Source organism: Anguilla rostrata, chromosome 7 (assembly GCF_018555375.3).
Source record: "Anguilla rostrata isolate EN2019 chromosome 7, ASM1855537v3, whole genome shotgun sequence".
Lineage (NCBI taxonomy): Eukaryota > Metazoa > Chordata > Actinopteri > Anguilliformes > Anguillidae > Anguilla > Anguilla rostrata.
This window is the reverse complement of record NC_057939.1, coordinates 27,840,038-27,860,460: the sequence shown is the minus strand read 5'-3', so window position 1 is coordinate 27,860,460 and position 20,423 is coordinate 27,840,038. Positions and strand designations below refer to the sequence as shown.

At 40.8% G+C, this 20,423-nt stretch overlaps 2 protein-coding genes across 3 annotated transcripts in view; one reads left to right on the top strand and one right to left on the bottom strand.

Annotated features, from left to right (window-relative positions):
* fgf2 (fibroblast growth factor 2) overlaps positions 1 to 6,263 on the top strand; it is a 31,991-nt gene extending 25,728 nt beyond the window's left edge. The window contains exon 3 of the mRNA XM_064344004.1: positions 299 to 6,263. Within this exon, the coding sequence (XP_064200074.1) occupies positions 299 to 484 (186 nt within the window). The 3' untranslated portion in view covers positions 485 to 6,263. The remainder of the gene's footprint in view (positions 1 to 298) is intronic.
* nudt6 (nudix (nucleoside diphosphate linked moiety X)-type motif 6) lies at positions 1,034 to 20,394 on the bottom strand. 2 transcript variants are annotated; one of them, XM_064343997.1, is made up of 5 exons: positions 19,923 to 20,394; positions 19,198 to 19,401; positions 9,683 to 9,738; positions 4,865 to 4,919; positions 1,034 to 2,293 (listed from the first exon to the last, which is right to left on the bottom strand). In XM_064343997.1, exons 1-5 carry the CDS (start codon positions 20,203 to 20,205, stop codon positions 1,914 to 1,916), a joined length of 978 nt encoding a protein of 325 aa, XP_064200067.1. In that variant the 5' UTR covers positions 20,206 to 20,394; the 3' UTR covers positions 1,034 to 1,913. The 2 variants fall into 2 exon arrangements, with proteins under 2 accessions (XP_064200067.1, XP_064200068.1); XM_064343998.1 differs by lacking the exon at positions 9,683 to 9,738.
* Positions 20,395 to 20,423: the final 29 nt, after the last annotated feature.

Here is a 20,423-nt window from a genome sequence, read left to right as displayed (position 1 = left end):
TATTCATTGAACCAACAAAATGAAAGTATCCCCTTGTGCCCTGATGAGTTTGCAGGTCTGTGCTTAACAAGCTTGGACAGCTAGCTACTGAGTAGAGAAGCTGTTTGCCTCTGGGAACCTTGTTGTTGAACAGGATTCTGCAGGAATCATGGCATACAGAGAGCCTACACAAGCTGTACAGTATATAAAGGAGAGTGTGTGCTTATCTTGCTGAAGTCATGGCCTTGCGTAAAAAATATGGATAAAAAAACAAAAATAAGTTATATTAATGTGGTTCTTTTTTAAAACCCCTATTCAGAGACGTGTGACGGATGAATGCTTCTTTCTGGAGAGGCTGGAGGCCAACAACTACAACACATATCGCTCACGGAAGTTTCCGGACTGGTATGTGGCACTGAAGCGGAACGGGCAGCACAAACTGGGGCCGAAGACCAGTACAGGCCAGAAGGCTATCCTCTTCCTCCCCATGTCAGCCAAGAGCTGATCCTGCTCCGGACACATGAGGATAGCCTAAGGAGATATGAATACACTGTGTGTCTAGCCAACCGCCAACACCCCCCACCCTCCACCCCCCATCACCTTTCTCAATCCCACAAACTTTCTGGGAACCATCCAGATCGGGAAAAGTAACCAGGAACTTTGTTGGCTCTTCGAATGCCTCGCTGGTTATTTTCCTCTGAATTTAGAGAACTGTGAAGATGGAAGGAGTTACTGACAGAACTCGAACTAAGATGTGGTAATGTTGGTAATGGGAATGCCAACAGCATCTGGGATCTGGGTTTTAGGTTACCATACGGTACGGCGCAGGGCTGACCAGCCACCCTGCACCCTTCTGCCTTTGTGCTCCTTCTGGAATCTTCCTCTAAAAGCATTTCAAACACACCAGCATAATGTGAACTGAAACAGCATAAATGGGAAATTAAATGAATACACATATACCTATCAGGAGGAAACACAGTTACACATAATGTGTGACAGCCAGCAGAAACAAAGGCCCCTCCCATGAGCAGTGAAAGACGCACAAACGCAAGCATTTAGTTGTTGGCTGGTTGATCCAAAGTCTTTATTTAATTGCCAGCGTTTCGTTGGTTACAGTCCAAACACAGGTTATATGCTCAAACCCAACTCCATGATACTTATACCATCTGCACCTCTACTGAAGTCCTTCTAACTTGTGCTGTCGTAATTTAAAAGTCCAACCATTCACATTAAAAGATTATCATTTCCTGTATGCATCTCTACTCGAGAAACCATCTCCATGAATGGCATCATGGCATCCGGTGCTCTCACACAGCTGTAGAGGAGCACAGCACTCATAAATACCCCCAAGACACTGATGTACAGCACAGTATATTAACAGGTCTGAGACTGCAAGCTTCCAGCAGCCAGACCCCTACAGACCAGCCCCTTTAAGCCTGCAGGGAACAGAAAGGGCTGGTGTGGGAAACGGGGAAAGGGGTTTGTGATATCGCCTTAATCAGGCAAACACTCCTCACAGAGATGATCATCGCCTGCTCTCCCCCCACCACCATCCAGCCTCCACATAGCTAACAATATGTTTAATTAATGCATTGCCATGGTGGTAGAGAAAGATATTTCTGTCACTATTGAGTTGGGGAGTTTTGTGTGGGGATGAGGCCACCACAGCGCATTAGAGAGCTGAGGGGAGGGGGGCACATCTCGACCCGTTTTAGAGTTGAGAGTGTGTCCATACTGCTTTTTCTTCAGATCAATTATCCTGTCTTAAATTCCTAAACAGGATTACACAGTAAAACTGTTTTTACCTGAGGATATACATTGGCTCACAAGTTTATGGAAAAATTACAGAAGGCCAAATAAACAATTGGGGCTAAGTAAAAAATGAAGAAGTGGGGCGTGAAATCCTGAGAAAGCTCTCATCGCACGTCCCTGAGTCAGGCCGCAGTCACGGGCAGTGCCCTGTGGTAGAGCTGGTAGAACATTCCAGAGTAGACAGCGGGTAGCTGCTCCACAGGCAGGTCGATGTGGTGGAAGCCGTGGTGCAAGCCGTACAGGAGGAGCCTGGCGACACGGCTGGTGATGGGCGTGGTGGCGTCGGTGTGTGCCAGCTCCTCCAAGGGGAGCCACTCACAGCGCAGGCACTCCTGGGTGCAGAAGTCTATGTGGAACGTCAGTGGCCGCAGGCGGCAGATCAAGTACATGTCGGACATTCCGAACGCTCCGGGGTGGTTGTGCTGTTGCCTGATGCTCAGGAGGGACTGAAATTCCGCCTGCACCCCTGTCTCCTCCAACACCTCGCGGACTGCTGTGTCACCTGCCCAGTCCGGGACAAAGGGGAGAAAAATTGGGGGGATGGGAGGGTACCATTTCGTTGTTGATTTGAATTTGGTCCCAAACAAAACAAATCAATTTCATTTCAATTTGATGCTTTTAGAAACATTTAGAAAGTCTCCCTCCTCTACCCAGGTGGGTCAGGAAGGCAATTATAATAATCAATGGATAATTTTATTTTTATATACAGTAGCACTCTTCACACATAGACTGTCCCAGGACAGTGAACAATAACAAATAATGAGCAAAATCCAAATGGCAAAGACAGGGTACGTTGGGAATTACATACAGACTGCACTTAAAGCTTAAAATGAAATTTTTTTATCGAATTAATTACATGATATGCTGATTAATTAATCAGATTAATCACAATTAATCACATATATCAATATTTGCTTGGAAAAGCCTCCAAATGAATATATTTCAACTCAAAAACATTACATTATTGTGGCACATGAGTAAAACATTTAATATAAATATCAAAAGGGCATTAGAAATCAATATTGTTTTATTTGCAATCATCTTTTTATCAGTCTTTTTATCATTGAACACAAGCCTATCACTTAACCTAAAATGTGGCCATAACAGTTTAAAAAAAAATTATTTAACATAAGCTTATCACTTAATCACCAATGTGGCCATAACAGTCTTTTTCCCAGGCGCGCAGGAACTGGACGTTTTGTGGGATGCATGCGCAGGTGGTGCTTTGTTTAGTAGGACACATTAATGCGTTAATTTGACAGCCCTAGAAATGACTTAATTTGGTTTTTAAATAAAGCTGCCGCTTCAGCATTTCTGCTCTTAGATGGAAGTCAGATCCCCCATCAGGGATCAGGGACAGGGAAGGATCTCCATCCAGCTGACCTGAGGTGATACCTGGGTACTAGCAGAAAATGCCCTGTTCCCTGCTCTCCACTTGCCGTTTCCTGCCCCCTGCCTGACTACCTAATGCAAATAATGGCTCTGCCCATATTTAGGTGATTCACTCAAACCAGCGAGCCACTGATGACATCCGATGGCTTCACCCATGCTTCTTTAACTGATGCTTCATAGGACACAGGAAGTCTCTGTGAAGGTTAAGTTTCTAAGCAGCAGATTTCATTTTTTTATATTACGCTGGCCTATTTAAATTGTTATACTGAAGTGCACCAAACTTGAGAAGGTTTATAAAAATAAAATAAAAAGGCTTTTGAATATGTGTATTTGACAGGAGCTTGACTTTGAACTAACAAAACGTTACCACTAACAGTATGTTAGCATTAAACGGATGTTAGCACAAACAAGATGTTAGCAGTAATGGGGCATTAGCAGAAGACATTATTTACTGTATATTTGCAGATGGTCCCTAACATGGCTGGCGTGGCTCACTATCACTTAGTAGGGAACTATTTTTGTGTGTTTAATTTATTTTCAGCCCTCGGTTGCCATTGAAGTACACTGTACATGTTAGGTATTCTCCAGATTGTAACCACCCGTTTCAAGAATGCTGCTAAACCAAGAAGTGCAACAATGTTAAAACTGAGCTTAATGTAGCCATTTGATATATTGTTTTCATAGGGAAATCACAGGAGCAAATATGATACTGATGTGCCCACCACTTTTATGCCAGACCTTTTGAGAGACATAACAATAAACAGAAGAATGCTGTATTTATGTTGCAATTTTTAAAAAATATGTTTATTGAGACAAAATTGTAACAAAATGTATTGTAAAGCATTGCTAAATTCTCTAGTTTGATCCTTATGGGAGTGTGAATATAAATTCTCTTCAAAAATTTCCATCAGTGTGATTATAGAGAATATGGAGGATAAAAATAATCTCTTTAAACTTTCACACTATTTTAATACTGAGGGAATGGTTTTTATTTAACAGGTATTTATTTTACTTATTAATACATATAAGAGAAACTATCATCACCTCACAGTGCTTGCTTATTTACCTAGATTTAGCACTCACTTTTCATAACAGGAAATTAAAAATTATATAAATTAGTATTTTTTTTGGCATGGTTCATATTAAGAATTTGTCTGAAATTTTAAGACAAAATGCTCCATAGTATGAGAGCATTTTGTAAAAAGTAATGATTTCATCTTAATATTGTACATAAAGTGTTTTGTTTAAAAAAGAGTTGTTGAACATTTCTCGTTTGGTTGTATAGTTTTTCAATCAAATGTCCAGAGCTGCTTCCCTCAGCACTAATCTCGTTATCTGAACGTTATCTTAATGTGTGTGGAGACATAAAAAGCTGCCCTTGTAAAACAATAATTTAATAATCGAATTAGAATGATTTTTGGGTGGCCTATATTTTTTTGTTACGTAATCTCTCAGATGTGTATGTAATTAATCAGGCCAGTATATGAAATGCTTAAAAAAAAAGAGTCCTTGGAATAGAATGTTTAACTTGGGTGTGGGCACAGCAAATTGTGAAATACCTAAGATGCAACATACTGCAAATTAAAGAAACATCGGTGGTACAGTGTTAACTATTCACTATCAGTGAAGGAACGAGTGCAGATACTTGGCTGAATCCTGCAAAACAATATTTTTCACTTACCAATATTTTCTCCTGGGTCTGAGAGACCGCCAGGGAACTTCCATGCATTTTTTGTCTGAAAAAGCAACAGAAAGGATTCTGATTAAACAACATTTTTTGCCTTACTTTCTGAATGTGTTTCTGTGGTTGTGCATAGAAGGAACTATGCATTACATTCCAATCCATGTTTTTGCTGTGTAAATTATTATTTTAAAAAATGTGATAAAGGATTACACTACATCTTTATTCTCAATGTCATCTGAGCTTAAGATCCACGTTTCGGTATTACAGATATCTGGATATTTACATTTCACTTTTTTCAATACAAAATAAAAAAAATACGTAAATGAAATAAATAAATACCCACTCATAAAAATGCTGCTGGAGAGATGATAATGTGTTAATTGTTTTAATGTCCAGTTGTACTAATGAATGGTGTATTGTATGTCCTAGCCTATTGCTTTCCTTCATATTAAGAATTGCACACTTTGTAGTACTGTCAGCCATTGCACTGGGTATAGATGTGTTCCTGTCTCTTACACTTACACTTACACCTATATAAAGTAGTATCAATAAAGTGAAAAAACATTTTCAGAAAGATAAACATGTTTGTTTTTATTTACATCCACACATTGGACCTTTTTCAGTGATGGCTGGAATCATTAACTGCAAGTAAATAGCACATAGACCAGCATAATAAAATAAAGCAGCAATTCACTTTTAAATACCTAGTTAAAATGTGGTGACATTGTTACAATGTGATTGATTTTTCCTATCAGAGTGCACAGCGCTACACTTACAGTGCCATGATTTCCTCGATTATTGCATATTTGTCACGGAATAGTATCATCAGACATGAAACATTAGACAAAAGGGAGACCAGGTAAACACAAAACACATTTTTAAAAATTATTATTTCAAGTATTTAATGAAAAAAGTTATCAAACACTCATATCACCCATGTGAAAAAATAATCCCCCCCTTAGTAACACAATCAATCAATTAACCAAGTTTAATTGATAATTATATTCAGTTGATTAAGAAGAAAATTCAAAAGAAATTCCAGAACAGATGGGGAAAAAACTTGTTGAAATATATCAGTTTGGAAAGGGTGACAAAGCCGTTTCTAAGGCACTGGGACTCTACTGTACCACAGTGAGAGCCATTATCTCCAAATGGAGAACACTTGGAACAGTGGTGAATCTTCCCAGGAGTTGGCAGCCTGCCCAAATTTCTCCAAGGGCACAGCAACAACTCATCCAGGAAATCACAAAGATCTCAGAACATCCAAAGAGCTGCAGGCCTCTCTAGCCTCAGCTAAGGTCAGTGTTCATGACTCCACAATAAAGATACTGGGCAAAAATGGGATTCCTGGGACAGTAACAGTGTGAAAAGCCCTGCTAACCAAGAGGAACATCAATGCTCATCCCACATCAGCAAAAAAGCACCAGGAATATCCCTAAATCTTTTGGAATAATATTCAATGGACAGAGGAGTGAAAAGTGGAACTTTCTGGATGACATAGGTACCATTATGTCTGGCGTAAAGCAGAGAATCAACAAATAAAGAAGGCTCAACACACCAAAATATGCCTCAAATTGAAGCATTACATTTTAATAGAAGATGAAAACAACAAACTTTTCAGCGTTAGCTTTCTTCAGTGTAAAATGAAAATACATAAAGCAAATACGTAGAACATAATACCAACAGTCAAACATGGTGGTGGTAGTGTGATGGTTGAGGATGCTTTGCTGCCACAGAACTTGGATGACTTGCCATTATTGAAGGAACCATGAATTCTGCTCTGTACCAGAAAATTCTTAAAGTGAATGTCCAGTCATCTGTCCGTGAGCTGAAGCTGAAGCGTAACTGGGTTATGCAGAAAAACAATGATCCAAAACACAGAAGCAAGTCCGCATCTGAATGACTGAAAAGAAACAAAGTTCAAGTTTTGGAGTGGCCCAGTGCTTGACTTGAACCCAATAGAGATGCTGTGGCAAAACCTGAAATGATATATCAAATTACAAGAAACATTTGGTTGTCATTATTTCTGCTAAAGGTGGTGCAACAAGTTATTACGTTCAAGGGGGAAATTACTTTTTCAAATGGGTGTTTGACAACTTTTTTCATGAAATAAATGAAATATTGTGTTTACGCAGGTCTAATGTAACATTTTTCTTACTGATCTGAAACCATTCAGTGTCAGTAATATGCAAAAATAGTAAATTCAGGAAGGGAGATAATACTTTTTCATGGCACTGCATAAGATGACCTCCACAGCATTCACAGGGCTACAATGTAATTAGCTGACCCCTACAGAGTGAAAAGAGCTCCACTGATTCGCTGGCTCATACTGAATGCTGAGAACCAAACTATCAGCACAGGGAGGAGTCAGTACCAAATATTTAGTTCACATCACACACAAATTTATTATTATTACTATCTAACAAAAGGAATATACTTCTGTCTCACCAAAAAGGGGAATTAAACCATCTAAAACAATTCCACCTCCCCTCCCCAAATTACTGTACAAATCCTGTCCCTCTCTCTTTCACTGTTGCCATCTCCTTCAGAGAGAGGCTGGGTGCTGAGGGGCCCTTGCGTTTCGTCAGAACATTAAAAACAAGAACAGTGCAGGCCAACAGTGTGGCCCTGCCAAACTGGCACAGGGCCAAAGCTGCACAAACGAGGGCCTCTTTACAGACATGAGGCAGGGGGAGGGGCCCCAAATACTCCCCTCCCCTCACCCAGCCTCACCCACATCACCTAAAGACTCTCATTAACTACATCCCCCACCCCCGACCGCCCCCCCCAAAAAAAGACAACAAAAATAAACACACACAAACAGTGACCCACAGTCTCCTCTCCTAATTGGGCTTGGTTTGGGACACCAGAATAGGGTGGCATGGGGCGGTGCAGTGGTTTCCACACATCTGGCCAAACAGCCTAGCTTTTCTTTCAGAGATAAGTCTCTGCTGACTTCTGGGAGTGGTGGCAGCTATCCGTATTAACTGAGCAGAATGTGGAGGAAAATAAAGAAATGTTTTTCCTGTTTTTAATCAAATTCTTTATGACTTTTTATTACTTTTTTCAATAGACAAAAAAACAATGACATTCCATCTTATAAGATAACAAACCCCCCTCCTCCCACCCAAGGTATCTGCATATAATTCCATTTGTATGCAATTATATACGTACTAAAATACGTGCATACCTTCCTATGCACGCACGTATACATGCATATGAATTCAAGTGGAGCAATTAAACACTGTATATGCAACATTATAAAATTAAGTAGAACTGACATAAATAATAGCAAAAATAAAATAAACGTGCCAGATTTGACTCTAGGAATACATACTTCTCTGCGACAGCTATATGAAGGACTATTCTTGCCTCCTTCATTTTGGTGGAATGGGTATAAATCTCTTGAGGACTGAATCACTGTAACCACCAACTAAAAAAAAGTTAACTTTTTAGGTAAATGTTGCTTTTTAGGTTTAGTAATAAGTTCTTATAGATCAACAAATGGATCACTAGGTTACAGTCCTTCCTGATAAGAAAACAGTCCCATTTCTCACACTTACTGACTGACAAATAACCTTACATATATAAACGTAATCACAAATGCCCTCAAACAGAAATGAGCACACTCCTTAACAGTCTGAGCAGCCTCCGCCAGCCTCCCGTACAGGCGTTGCACAATTCCGGAATGCTACAGCAGTTACTGGAGCTGCTGATGCTGTAACAGTGTGAAAGGAACACTTGGGAAGCACTGATGGGAAGGAGCCTCCCTGCAAGAGCTGGGTACGTTTCCAGGGATACTGCAGGCACGCAAACTGCGTCTTATGAATATGAACAGAAAGAGCGAGGGAGAGGGAGAAAGACAAGAGATAACAAGAGTGAAAAAATAAAAGGGAAAGAAAAAGAAACCCTAAGAATGAAAGAGAGGGTGTGTGTGTGTGTATGAATGGCAGGGTGAGAGTGTGTGTTTGTGTGTGTGAGACAGAGAAAGAGAGCGACAGAGAGAGATGGTCCTGATATTAGGAGAGGGATCCGGGATGTCGACGGTTTCCAGGAAAGGGCTCTTAAATAAAGCATTGTTTGTTTTTAGCAGCGGGAGAGGACAGAGCAGCAGTTCACCTCTGAGGCCTCAGTGGGGTGATCCAGTACAAAGGCTCAGACAGTACCAGGGCTGTTCAGAGGGGAATGTGCGGCCCAAAAACCCCAATATCTCTGACTACAAGCGTTTAACGTTCCATCATAACCCTGCATATCTGCTCTTCTATTTTTTATCTCAACAAAACCGATTACTTTTTCACCATGACAAAATTGTTTTGGTCAGGCTCAGAAACATTGCATGCCTTTGATGTAATTCTTTGTGATGATTTTTTAGAAAGTAATACAATCCCCTTTATTGACCGATTTTTCATTAAAAAAAAAACCTAAACACAGAATCAAAACAGCGCAAAAAATTGTTTTCCTGCAAAGTCCCCCTAATCTTCTTACTATCCGTGTGTTGGCATGCACCCAAAAACCTTCTGATCCCAGCATGGATAGACTGTAAGCTAGAAAATGGGCAGCAGTGGTGCTCTGAAGGGCAATGCAAAGGGTATGTGAAGGGTTTTGGGTCATGGGTCATGCACGTAAGTTGATATCATTGTGTCTCAAGGCATTCCACAATTGTACACTTTTGTGATATTGCAGGGATGAAGGAATTCAGCAGACTGTCAAAATGTTAGAGAAATGCCACTGACACTGAAACGGATGCAAAAGCCATTAAATTATTCCTGAATATTTTCACAGATGAATGTGGGACATGCAGACAGATAGACAGACCTTGTTTTTGTCTTGTACGACCAGAACTTTTCTGCTTGACTCATCGAGGACCGCGCCTAAAGTGAGAAACAGAGCAAAGTGACTACAAAACCTTCACTGAAACAGCCTCTTCAGCTCACTCACTTTATGCTGCCCAAGAGGTTTTGGCCGGCATTCCAGTTGGTTTTAGTGATAGTTAAATTTGCCAAACTCTGTGATGGAAAAAACATTTCTTGCTCTTCATTGTTAGTCAAAATTGAGCAAAAAGTTGGAATCCCAGCCAAATTCACATTTAGATGCAGGCATGTACAGATGCTCTTATAAAGACAGACTTACACAAGAACGTACCTGTACATTCAAGCAACAAAACCAGGGTCATACAGGATGGTAGTAACCAATCCATACTCTCACAACATAACAATAGACGGCATAGTTGGTATAAGAGGGAAATAGAGAATGTTGTGTTATTAAGAAGCAAATTGGTTAGGCATTACTGTTTAAATTTACCATAGCATTATGGCCAGTAAACCTAGAAAAAATGTTCATAGTTCAGAATTAGGCAAGCCAAGGTGAGCTCTTACAGTACAACTGGAGGCTGTTGCTGGAGATTAATGAAAGGTGAATTTTTCCAGGTAAAGAGATTCATGCACTGAATGGCTTAGCAGGACTTTCAGGAGAATCAGATGCTTGCATTGTTCTAGACCAGTCTGGACACACGGCCGACGTGGGAGCAGGTTTTAGTTTCAGCCCAGCACAACGATACCTGATTCAACTAATTAACTAATTATGGCCTTCAAGCAAGACCTTGATAAGTAGAATAAGGTGTCCCCAACCCTGGTCCTGGAGAGCCGCAGGGTTTGGTCCTGGTTTTTGTTCTCACTCAAATATGTGGAATTAATTCTGAACCAAGAGACCAGGTGAGGTTGTTACTGTTAGTATCACTCACGTCGTATGAGGCGTGTGTGTGTGTGTGTGAACCACATTTTGGAAGTGTTGGTCTGGTGAGTCAGATCTCACACACATGCACACACAATGTAATTGGAGTGGGTATAATTTTGGGGAGGGTGTGACTAAGTGGATGAACTATGCAGAGAGGAAGTAAAGCTTTTCTTTTTTTTCCCTTAATCCATCTGCTTGTCTACAGTGCGCCTCCTACACAGGCTGCCTCACAAAGACACAGGAGGGGAGGGGAGCAGGACACTTAACCCCCACCTGCTTTGGCCTTTCCGTGTGGAAACTGACATCATTCCGGCTCTCTGAGCCCTCTGCTCCCCTTTCCGGCAGGGCCACGCTCTCAGAGGCTGTCATTAGACGGCAGCTGCGTGGGGAAAGTGGTTTGCCAGAAAGCGGGGTGCCGCGGCCTGAGGTAAGACAGCGCCTGATCAAAGGAAGGCAGTTACAGGTCACCTGCAGGTCGACCGCCTCGGCTCCACTCACTGCTTGGCAAGGCTTACCATTTGGCCATTGCAGGGGCTCACCGGACAGCCACAGATACAGCACAGGGAGGGACTACAGTGAGCTGCAAATCACTGACTTGACTTCAGGTACATTAAAATGGATTTCTATGCTGTGGACCAGGGTGTCCCACAGCGCTGAACAACTGCAAACACAAGCTGAAAACCGTTAGAAAGGTCCTCTCCTGTTCAAGGCCCTACATGTAGTGACAGCTACTACAGGCTACCACAGGTTTTCTTCACTGTATTTCTGATTATATTAATATGCTATATTAATACACCATTTAATATAAAACCATCAGTGTAAACTTGAACTCAATCAGTGAAAACCAATGAAAAGCGATGTTGCAGACTTCACAGACCAATTGGATACTGGGCTCCAGTTCTTTTCATGCTCTGTGTTTCATAACTGCAGGAGGTTGTGGCTGCAAAAGGGAGTTTGCAGTGCTGTATTACAGTACACAGCATCTAATGTATTATCCTTGGTCACATCCCTTCATAAACTTTTAGGCGATGCATTAGATTGGAATGTTTTGACTTGAACGACAGGGAGATGAGATTTTCAGTGTTACAAATACAGGGCTGAGTAACTGGTGTGGGTGAAAAATCCGAGACCCGGCTGAGCATCGTCTGCTGTTAATCATTAGTAATTAAAATGGAAATGAAAACACAAGAAATTGCAGGCCGACGTGGCTGTACAAAGGCACGTTATACTCCGGCCTTTAGCGATACGACAGCTGTGCTACAGCTGCAGACCTGAGCACAAAGACAGACCTGCAGCCCATTCCCACAGGGTAACATGTGGCTTCTCGATAAAGTGGAAGAAGCTTTTCACCTCTCTCTTCTCAACAAGCACTAAAAGTTCCTTGAAAATTGTGAGCATCTTAAATCAATTGTGTCACAGCAATCAATCAGACCATATTTAGGCTAGTAAAAAGGCAGAAAAAAAAGCCTCCTCACTTCCATTGCATCCAACTACCCCAGCAAGGCGCAAAGCAAACACAATCTATGACCGCACAACGACTAGGTACACTCTTTCCATTGAAAGTTTTGCTTCCCTACTCTTGAAGCCAAAGCATTGTGCACCTTATTAAAAATTCATTCAGGGGCATGACCAAATAGAATATGGACATTCTGTGCTTTAATATAACACCAGCAACTCCTGTTACCAACCTGAACCTCCTGTAATCAAGAAGCAGCAAGGATGGAGCTGAGTACATGGTCATTCTAAAGAATCTAATATGACATCCTGATAAACTTCTAGTAATAATGCTTTAGCAGGCTATGCCACACCACACTGAGAATATCATCTGTTGGTGTGGGTAGTTGCTTTGGATTTTTTAAGCATTTGCAAATCAGAGAGCAGGAATTCCCAAACTTATTCAAAAATGACCATCGTATCACAGAGGACTCTACTTCAAAAAAAAAAAAAGGTTGCCTGATACCTTTATCCAACTACCATAAGCCACAAATGAAGTGGTTATATAGGTACAGGGAAAAGCAAGAGTTCTTTCTGGTTGTTGTTCCATCTGAACTTGATTTTGGGCTGATGGGTAATTAACCCTTCGAACAGTAGGTTTTTTGGAGTGTTTATTCTAATTCAGTGTTCTACAACTCCTTTGCTTTCAATTACCAGCAGTGATCATTACATCAGCATTAAAACATTCAGTTAAGAACATTCTAATCACATAAATGTGATCCTGCACCTTAAAGGGTTGAAGCTCAGAGCCAGAACAGTCAGCATGTGAATGATGAAGTGCTGTGTGGCTCCAGTACTCAGTCATGTGAGGTCCTCCCTTGCAGGTGATGCAATCCCATCATGCCTTTGGAGAGGCTACAAGCGGGCCACCGGAGACAACCTGTTCCCTCCGGTCCCTTGAGAGGACGAAGTGAGCGCTAATTGTTTCCTCTTTCACACCCACCCCTGTTCTTCACTGCTCAATTTTCTCATGAAAAAGGGGTACTTAAAATGCAGAATGCAAATCAGCATTTACTTGTAATTTTCCCTGTTTGTATTTTGGATCTTAAAATGGCATGAGAGGCCTGTTCCAAATGGCTGTGATACAAAAATAAATGCATCTGTTCCTCTGGTCAGGAGCTCTAAAAGGGGAAATACCCACATGGTGAAACCTGTTTTTACAGAGGAGGAAGAGGAAGCTAGGAGATGAAGGTGGGCGGACAGAAAGTGTAATTGTGGCTGCCATCAAGTCTCTGAAGGAATGACAGATGTCCTCAGAGCACTCTGCAGACGTGCAGCAGGACAGCAAATAAGTGTTTGATTAGCCAGACATGTTCTAACATGCCCATGTGTCCAGGTAATGATGGCACAGGGTGCAAGGCTGCCCTCTGGTGGTCAAATATTCTCTCTCACACACACATACATTCTCTGTTCATAAAAACCTGCACTCAGGCTCATCCCACACAGTGCACACTCATGTTTGCTCTCTCACACACTTCAATCATTCACATATTCATGCACACACGCACGCACACACACCATACACAGACAGTTTGATGAGTCTAGAAGGTCTAAATGGCCTGCTCTCCTCATGAACTGTTATGTCCTTTAGACCTTTGTGCACTGCCTAGTTTAATTTTTGTTGCTGTTTTTGTCAACTATCCAGTATTCACCAGTACCCTGTAACTCAGGAAAGCAGTTTTTCCTCTGTTCCAGAGTGATGTCTGCTTCGACCAGTACGCATTTGTTTTTTTTGTTTTGTTTCATTTTTGGATGACTGCTGTTTTTCTTCTCTCCTCTTAATTATCTCAGAAGGGGCCAGCTGACCTTCACCTCATCCCATTCCCAGAGTAAAGGTTGCTTCCAGAGTATTCCAAAAACGTGATGTCATTCGGCAAGTAGCTCACATTGTGTCCAACCATTTTTCATTAACCATTATCCAACCATTTTGAGTCATTTCTAAGTAAATACAAACAAAAATGTGAAATATGTTATTAATCATCAGTATTTTATCCATTTCAAAGTTCGCCACTGAACTCAGATGTGAATGAGTTCAGTGGCTAACTTTGGTACAACTGATTTGCACACGCTCCTTAGTCAAACTAATATAAAAAACTCAAGATTTTTTAAAAAAATAACGTAAATAAATAAGTAAAATTCCAATTAAAATTGGTCATTTGAACCAGAATTCAACAAAAAACTAATGAGGAAATTAATGATTGACAGACACATGACAGGGACAGAAGTTTTTATCCATATAAAGAAATTTAAACTTAAATTTCCAAAACCTATTCAAAAATGACCACAATATCGCAGAGGACTCTACTCCTTCAAAAAAAGGTTGCCTGATACCTTTATCCAACTACCAGAAGCCACAAATGAAGTGATTATATAGGCTAGGTACAGGGAAAAGCAAGAGTTCTTTCTGGTTTTTGTTCCAATTGAACTTGATTTTGGGCTGATGGATAATTAAAACTTTGAACAGTAGGTTTTTTGGAATGTTTATTCAAAATTCAGTGTTATAGAACTCCTTTGCTTTCAATTACCAGGAGTGATCGTTACATCAGCATTAGAACATCCAGTTAAGAACATTCTAATCACATATTTGTGATCTTACACCTTAAAAGGATAAAGGGTTGAAGCAGAGCCTGAACAGTCAGAGTGAGAATGATGAAAAGTTTGAGTGGCTCCAGTACACACGAGGTGACTGTTGAACAAAAAACTAAAGATGAGGAAGTGAACGGTTGACAGACACATGACAGGGACACAAGTTTTTATCCATATGAAACTCAAAACAGTTATTCAAAGCAATTTTTGAACCTGTTATTCCTCCATTTTAAATGAAGAATGAAAGACAAATGTTGAGGTAAAAGGGGCAGAACCTGGCCGTAAAGTGAAGATCTCGTAGCAGGTTACGGTGACAACAGTCTCGGAAGATGCAACCCTCAGATTAAAAAACAACGATGTTTGGGGCGATTTCCCCTTTAGCTGACTGGTAACGTGCTTGCCTCTGAAATCTATGGACGAGTGAGAGGCCCGGATTGAAATCCCACCTTGGACTCAGGCACATCTCTAACTTGTTGGTTACACCAGCTTCACTTATGATGTTGCCCTTTGCTGATAGGGCTTGACTTTAAATTCCACTAATCCTCTATTCCAGTGGTTCCCAACCTCGGTCCTGGAGACTGCCTGTGTGTGCTACTTTTTGTTCCAACCAGTTGCAATCCTAGAATTTAAAAAAGCTGTTAGTTTTTCTTAATGAGGTACTTCTCAAGTCTAGAGGGATTATTTGCCCTCTAAAGCCACATTATGTCAGAAATAAGAGTCTTGGAAAAACCCTATGTCTACACTGCGTGATCGCACCATTTTAAAAAGCAAGACAAGGCTAGGGAGATTAATTTGATTGACTTATGGTTTTGCGTGAATTCCAGCTCATTTTAACCATACAACATACAACTAAAAACATTTAATTGGGCTGTAATTCAGAGTTTAATCTGTTACCTTAGAGACCAACTCATAGACAGAGGATAGTAGTCTATTACGTGTTAGCCAAGCCGAATTTCCAAGATTAGAGACTGAGGTTGGGAACCACTGCTTTATCCCACTGTAATACTCTGGGGCAGACCTGAGTAAAGCACATCTGCATATCAATAGCACTTTGGAAGCATACCTTCAGTTCATATAGGAGATTATGTTATGCTTCAGTCTTGAATTTCATAAGAGTTTAAGTAATCATATTACTTGATACTCAAGCAAACCTCACTCATTATGCTGGCTTGCTGGCTAACTGAAATCAAAATATTTAAACTATCGCTTTTGCATCAGTATAATCTTTGTGGAAAACTCATTTATATTTCTGAAATACAAATAAAATAAACCCACACTTTAAACAGTTCCGCTTTTGGCATTTTGACTGAGTTTAACGTAGCTCCCTTGCTGAAGAGACAACAGACCAAGTGTATAACATTAGTACAGACAGCTCTGAAATTAAGCACCAAAATGTGCATTGTGATCGGTCCAGTAAATAACATTGCTGGTCGTATAGAAATGGGCGCAAGACAATGACTTCTTCATAGCAGGTATATATATAAAACGGGCACATTCACTGCTGTGCCTGCACTAATAATTACTTCTTAACTAAGCTACTGTAGCTACCCTGCAACGTTTCATTTCTAATGTTGTCTAGCCCTATAGATCCTCTACCAACATGCAAACAATTAGTAGGTCTGCCGTGTACAATAGCCCATTAAAAACACTTCCATTTAAAAATATGACATAAACTTTCATTTATTTGTCATGAATGGTAAAGGAAAAATGATTAAATCCATGCCTATGTGTGTCATTCACCTAGAATGTGTGTTTGCATGCATGTTTTTGTATGCATGTCTCTCAGCCTACATTTATATGAATTACTATTATCACAAACTCATAACAAACACAGTACAAAAAGAAATGATATCTGATGAAAATGTTCTCAATGTACAAAAATGCCAAGTAAGTCATTAATTCAAATCTAAGCCTGCCAAAAATGATTTATATCAAAATTGCACCCAGTTACATGAAACAATATTGGTTATCCAGACCTGGGTCAAATACATGTTTGTTGTGGATTAAAATACTTTTCTGTGCCCTATTGATCTTGCCTGGTGTAATTTAATCTGCCAATATGATCAGAAGGTGGGGTTTGCACTTTTTGAGAGTATTTCATCGGTTCCAATGCACCAGACAAGACCAGTAAAGCATAGAAAAGTATTTGAATCCAAAACAAATACGTATTTGACTGCGGCTATCTTAGCTCACACAAATTAAACAAGCTGTATTCCAAAGCAATGCTACCCAATGTTTCCAAAATTATTTCAAGTAACTCAGCCCTGTGTTTTTTTCATCCTACCATCTGAAGAGAACGTGGTCATTGAAACTTTGTGGGTAATTAATGCTTCTGTTTGGAGTTGTGGTATGAATTTCCATCCATCCATTATCTATACCAGCTTATCCTGAGCAGGGTCGCGGAAGGTGCTGGAGACTATCCCAGCATGCATTGGGGCAAGAGGCAGTCAATTTAGAGTCTCCAATAACAGTTGAGGCCAAAAGTTTACATAGACCTAGGCTAAAGATATTCAACCTCAGTTTTTCACAACTCTGCACATTTCATGTTACCATACATTTCTTTTGCCAAGTCAATTAGGGCAATTTGTTCACATCAGAGGTCATTTTAAAACAATTGATTAGACACAAATTTATTTCAGCTTTAATTCACTATATCAGAATTCCGGTGGGTCAAAAGTTTACATTCACCAAGTTGACTGTCTCTTTAATTACTTTTCCTTCTAATTGACTAATTGTTATAATTAGGAGTTAATTTGGAGTTCATTGGCACCTGTGGCTGTATTTAAGGGCCGACCTTTAGAGCCACTGCCTTTTTGCCCTTGATACCATGGGAAAATCCAAGTAACTCAGCCAAGACCTCAGAAAAAAAAAATTGAGGACCTCCACAAGTCCAGTTCCTCCTTAGAAGCAATTTCCAAACAACTGAAGGTGCCACGAGCATCTATACAAACAATTGTATGCAAATATAAAAATCTTGGGACCTCACAGACAATGCATTGTTCAGGAAGAAGGCACAAATTAACTCCCAGGGTTGAACAGACTTTGGTTTGAAAGGTTCAAGTGAACCTCAAGACAACAACAAAGGAACTGGTGAAGGAGTTGGAGGCATCAGGTACCAAAGTATCTACATCCACCATTAAGAGAATCCTACATCGCCATGGGCTTAAAGGCTGTCGCGCAAGGAAGAAGCCCCTACTCCAAGACTGGCATAAAAAAGCCAGATGAAGTTTGCAGGTGATCACCAGGATGAAGACCTAGCCTTTTGGAGGAGACTTCTCTGGTCAGATGAAAACAAAATTGAACTGTTTGGCCATAATGATCAGTGCTATGTATGGAGGAAAAAGGGTGAAGCTTTTAGTTCGAAGAACACCATCCCAACTGTGAAGCATGGGGGTGGCAGCATCATGTTGTGGGGGTATTTTGCTGGAAAAGGGACTGGTGCACTTCAGAAAATATATGGCATCATGAAGAAGGATTATCTAGAAATACTGAAACAACACTTCAAGACATCAGCTAGAAAGTAAAACCTTGGTCGCCACTGGGTCTTCCAGCAGGACAATGATCCTAAGCATACCTCCAAAGTTGTACCAAAATGATTTAAGCCGCTTTTCCACCGCATGGTACTGGCTCAACTCGACTCGCTTTTGGTACCAGGTAGGCTACTTCGTTTTCCAATGCAGGTAGTACCCCTGTCAAAAGTGGCTTTAAAGACAACAAACTGAAAGTATTTGAGTGGCCATCACAAAGCACTGACCTGAATCCCATAGAAAATTTGTGGACTGACCTGAAAAAGCATGTCTGAGCAAGGAGGCCCACAAACCTGACTGAGTTACACCAGTTGTGTCAGGAGGAATGGGCAAAAATTCCGGCAAAGTATTGTGAGAAGCTTGTGGAAGGCTACCCCAAGCATTTGATTCAAGTTAAGCAATTAAAAGGCAATACCACCAAATACTAACAAAGTGTATGTAACCTTTTGACCCACTGAAAATCTGATATAGTACATAAAAGCTGAAATAAATCTGTCTCTTCGCTATTATTTTGAAATTATGTAAATAAAGTAGATACCCTAATTGACTTAACACAGGAAATGTATGGTAACATGAAATGTGTGGAGTTGTGAAAAATGAGTTTTAATGTCTTTAGCCTAGGTGTATGTAAACTTTTTGCCTCAACTGTATCCTACCTGCATGTATTTGAACTGTGCGAGGAAACCGGAGCACCCGGATGAAACCCACTCAGACACGAAACATGCAAACTCCACACAGAAAGGCTCCAAGCTGAGATTCGAACTGACGACCCCCTTGCTGTGAGGCAACAGTGCAAACCTCTGCACCACCGTGCCGCTCGTGGTATTAATCTGATGCAGGCAATAGGACACTTCGCAGAAACCTGTACAAAATTTTCTGAGCCCACAACCTACTTAATAAGCAAACAAACACAAGAAGGGGTAGTCTATTTAAAGACCATTTAATGTGTGTATTAATAGGGGAGCATGCAAGTGGCTTCCAAAGTCTTACCTGCGACTCCGACCTGGTGTGTGGCGAACGCGGGCAGTCTGCTCTTGCCCTCCGAGAGCCACAGGCAGAGGGTGGACCGGTCCTGCCGCGCATGGTGGAAGGTGAAGCCGTGCTCAGCAGCCATGGCAATGTAGCGGCTCTGGGCGATGGGCACGTGCAGCCACACCGCGACACGACCCTCCGCCCTCCATTGGCTGAGAGAGTCTGACACATACAACAGCAAAATAGGTCTACATACCCTCAAAACGACCATTTAGAATGTCATGGCTTTACAAACGCAGAAAGATCATTATTATATGATGCGAGGATATTTAATTCAAACAGGCCCAACTCTGACACTGCTATTGTAGTTTACAATTTACAAGACTGCTACTGTTTAACAAACTAGTAGTAGAAAATGAAATTACTTTCTTCACTAACACATGCCGGTAACACTTTTCATAACTATATTGAGTCTTGCCAACATATGACAGTCTATGGCCAATGCCTTAACGCTGTCATGTATGCAACACATCAACAAAACACATTCAAAACAACTGATTCAAAATGACCGCTTCAGACATTATGCCAGAGTTGTGACATTGGTCATCAGCTATTATGACACTGTCACGGCTGGTTGACAAGGGTTGTCATTCTTATTTATGTCAAGTAAAGTGTTTCCAACATGACATATAACTGGGATTTGTTTAAATCGCCCGGCACCAAACAATAGCGGGTCAACTTGCCTCGCAGTTGAAAACTGAAGGTACGTTCACTGACGTCCGGTGAAAAGTCTCGTTCGTCGAGGTGCACAGTGATTCCACCGAACCTGTCCACTTTCCCGGTCATTACATTTCTGTACGAAACGTTACCCTTCTCACGGTGGAGCTGATTGTTAGTTCCAAAACAGGATAAAAATCTATCTGTCCTCTTTGTTAACCACACAGAATGCACAAATACAGCACTCGGCTTCGTGAGTATTTTATTCAGGATAAGCGACATTCTGCAATTTAGTGCCGCCATAATCATCCGTCAATTATAAAAAGTAGGCCGTATGTCGCCTTTCATTCACAGCACGAAGCACAAAACAACCCGCGTCTTGCATAAACAGTAAGGATTTGTAGGTGCATAAAAACCGTAATGTTCGCAGTGAACAATATTAATTTATTTCTAGTTTAAATCGTGTGCAGGTGTATAATTGCTTATAATAATTACTGTCTTGCTGTTTGACATCGGTTAATTGTATT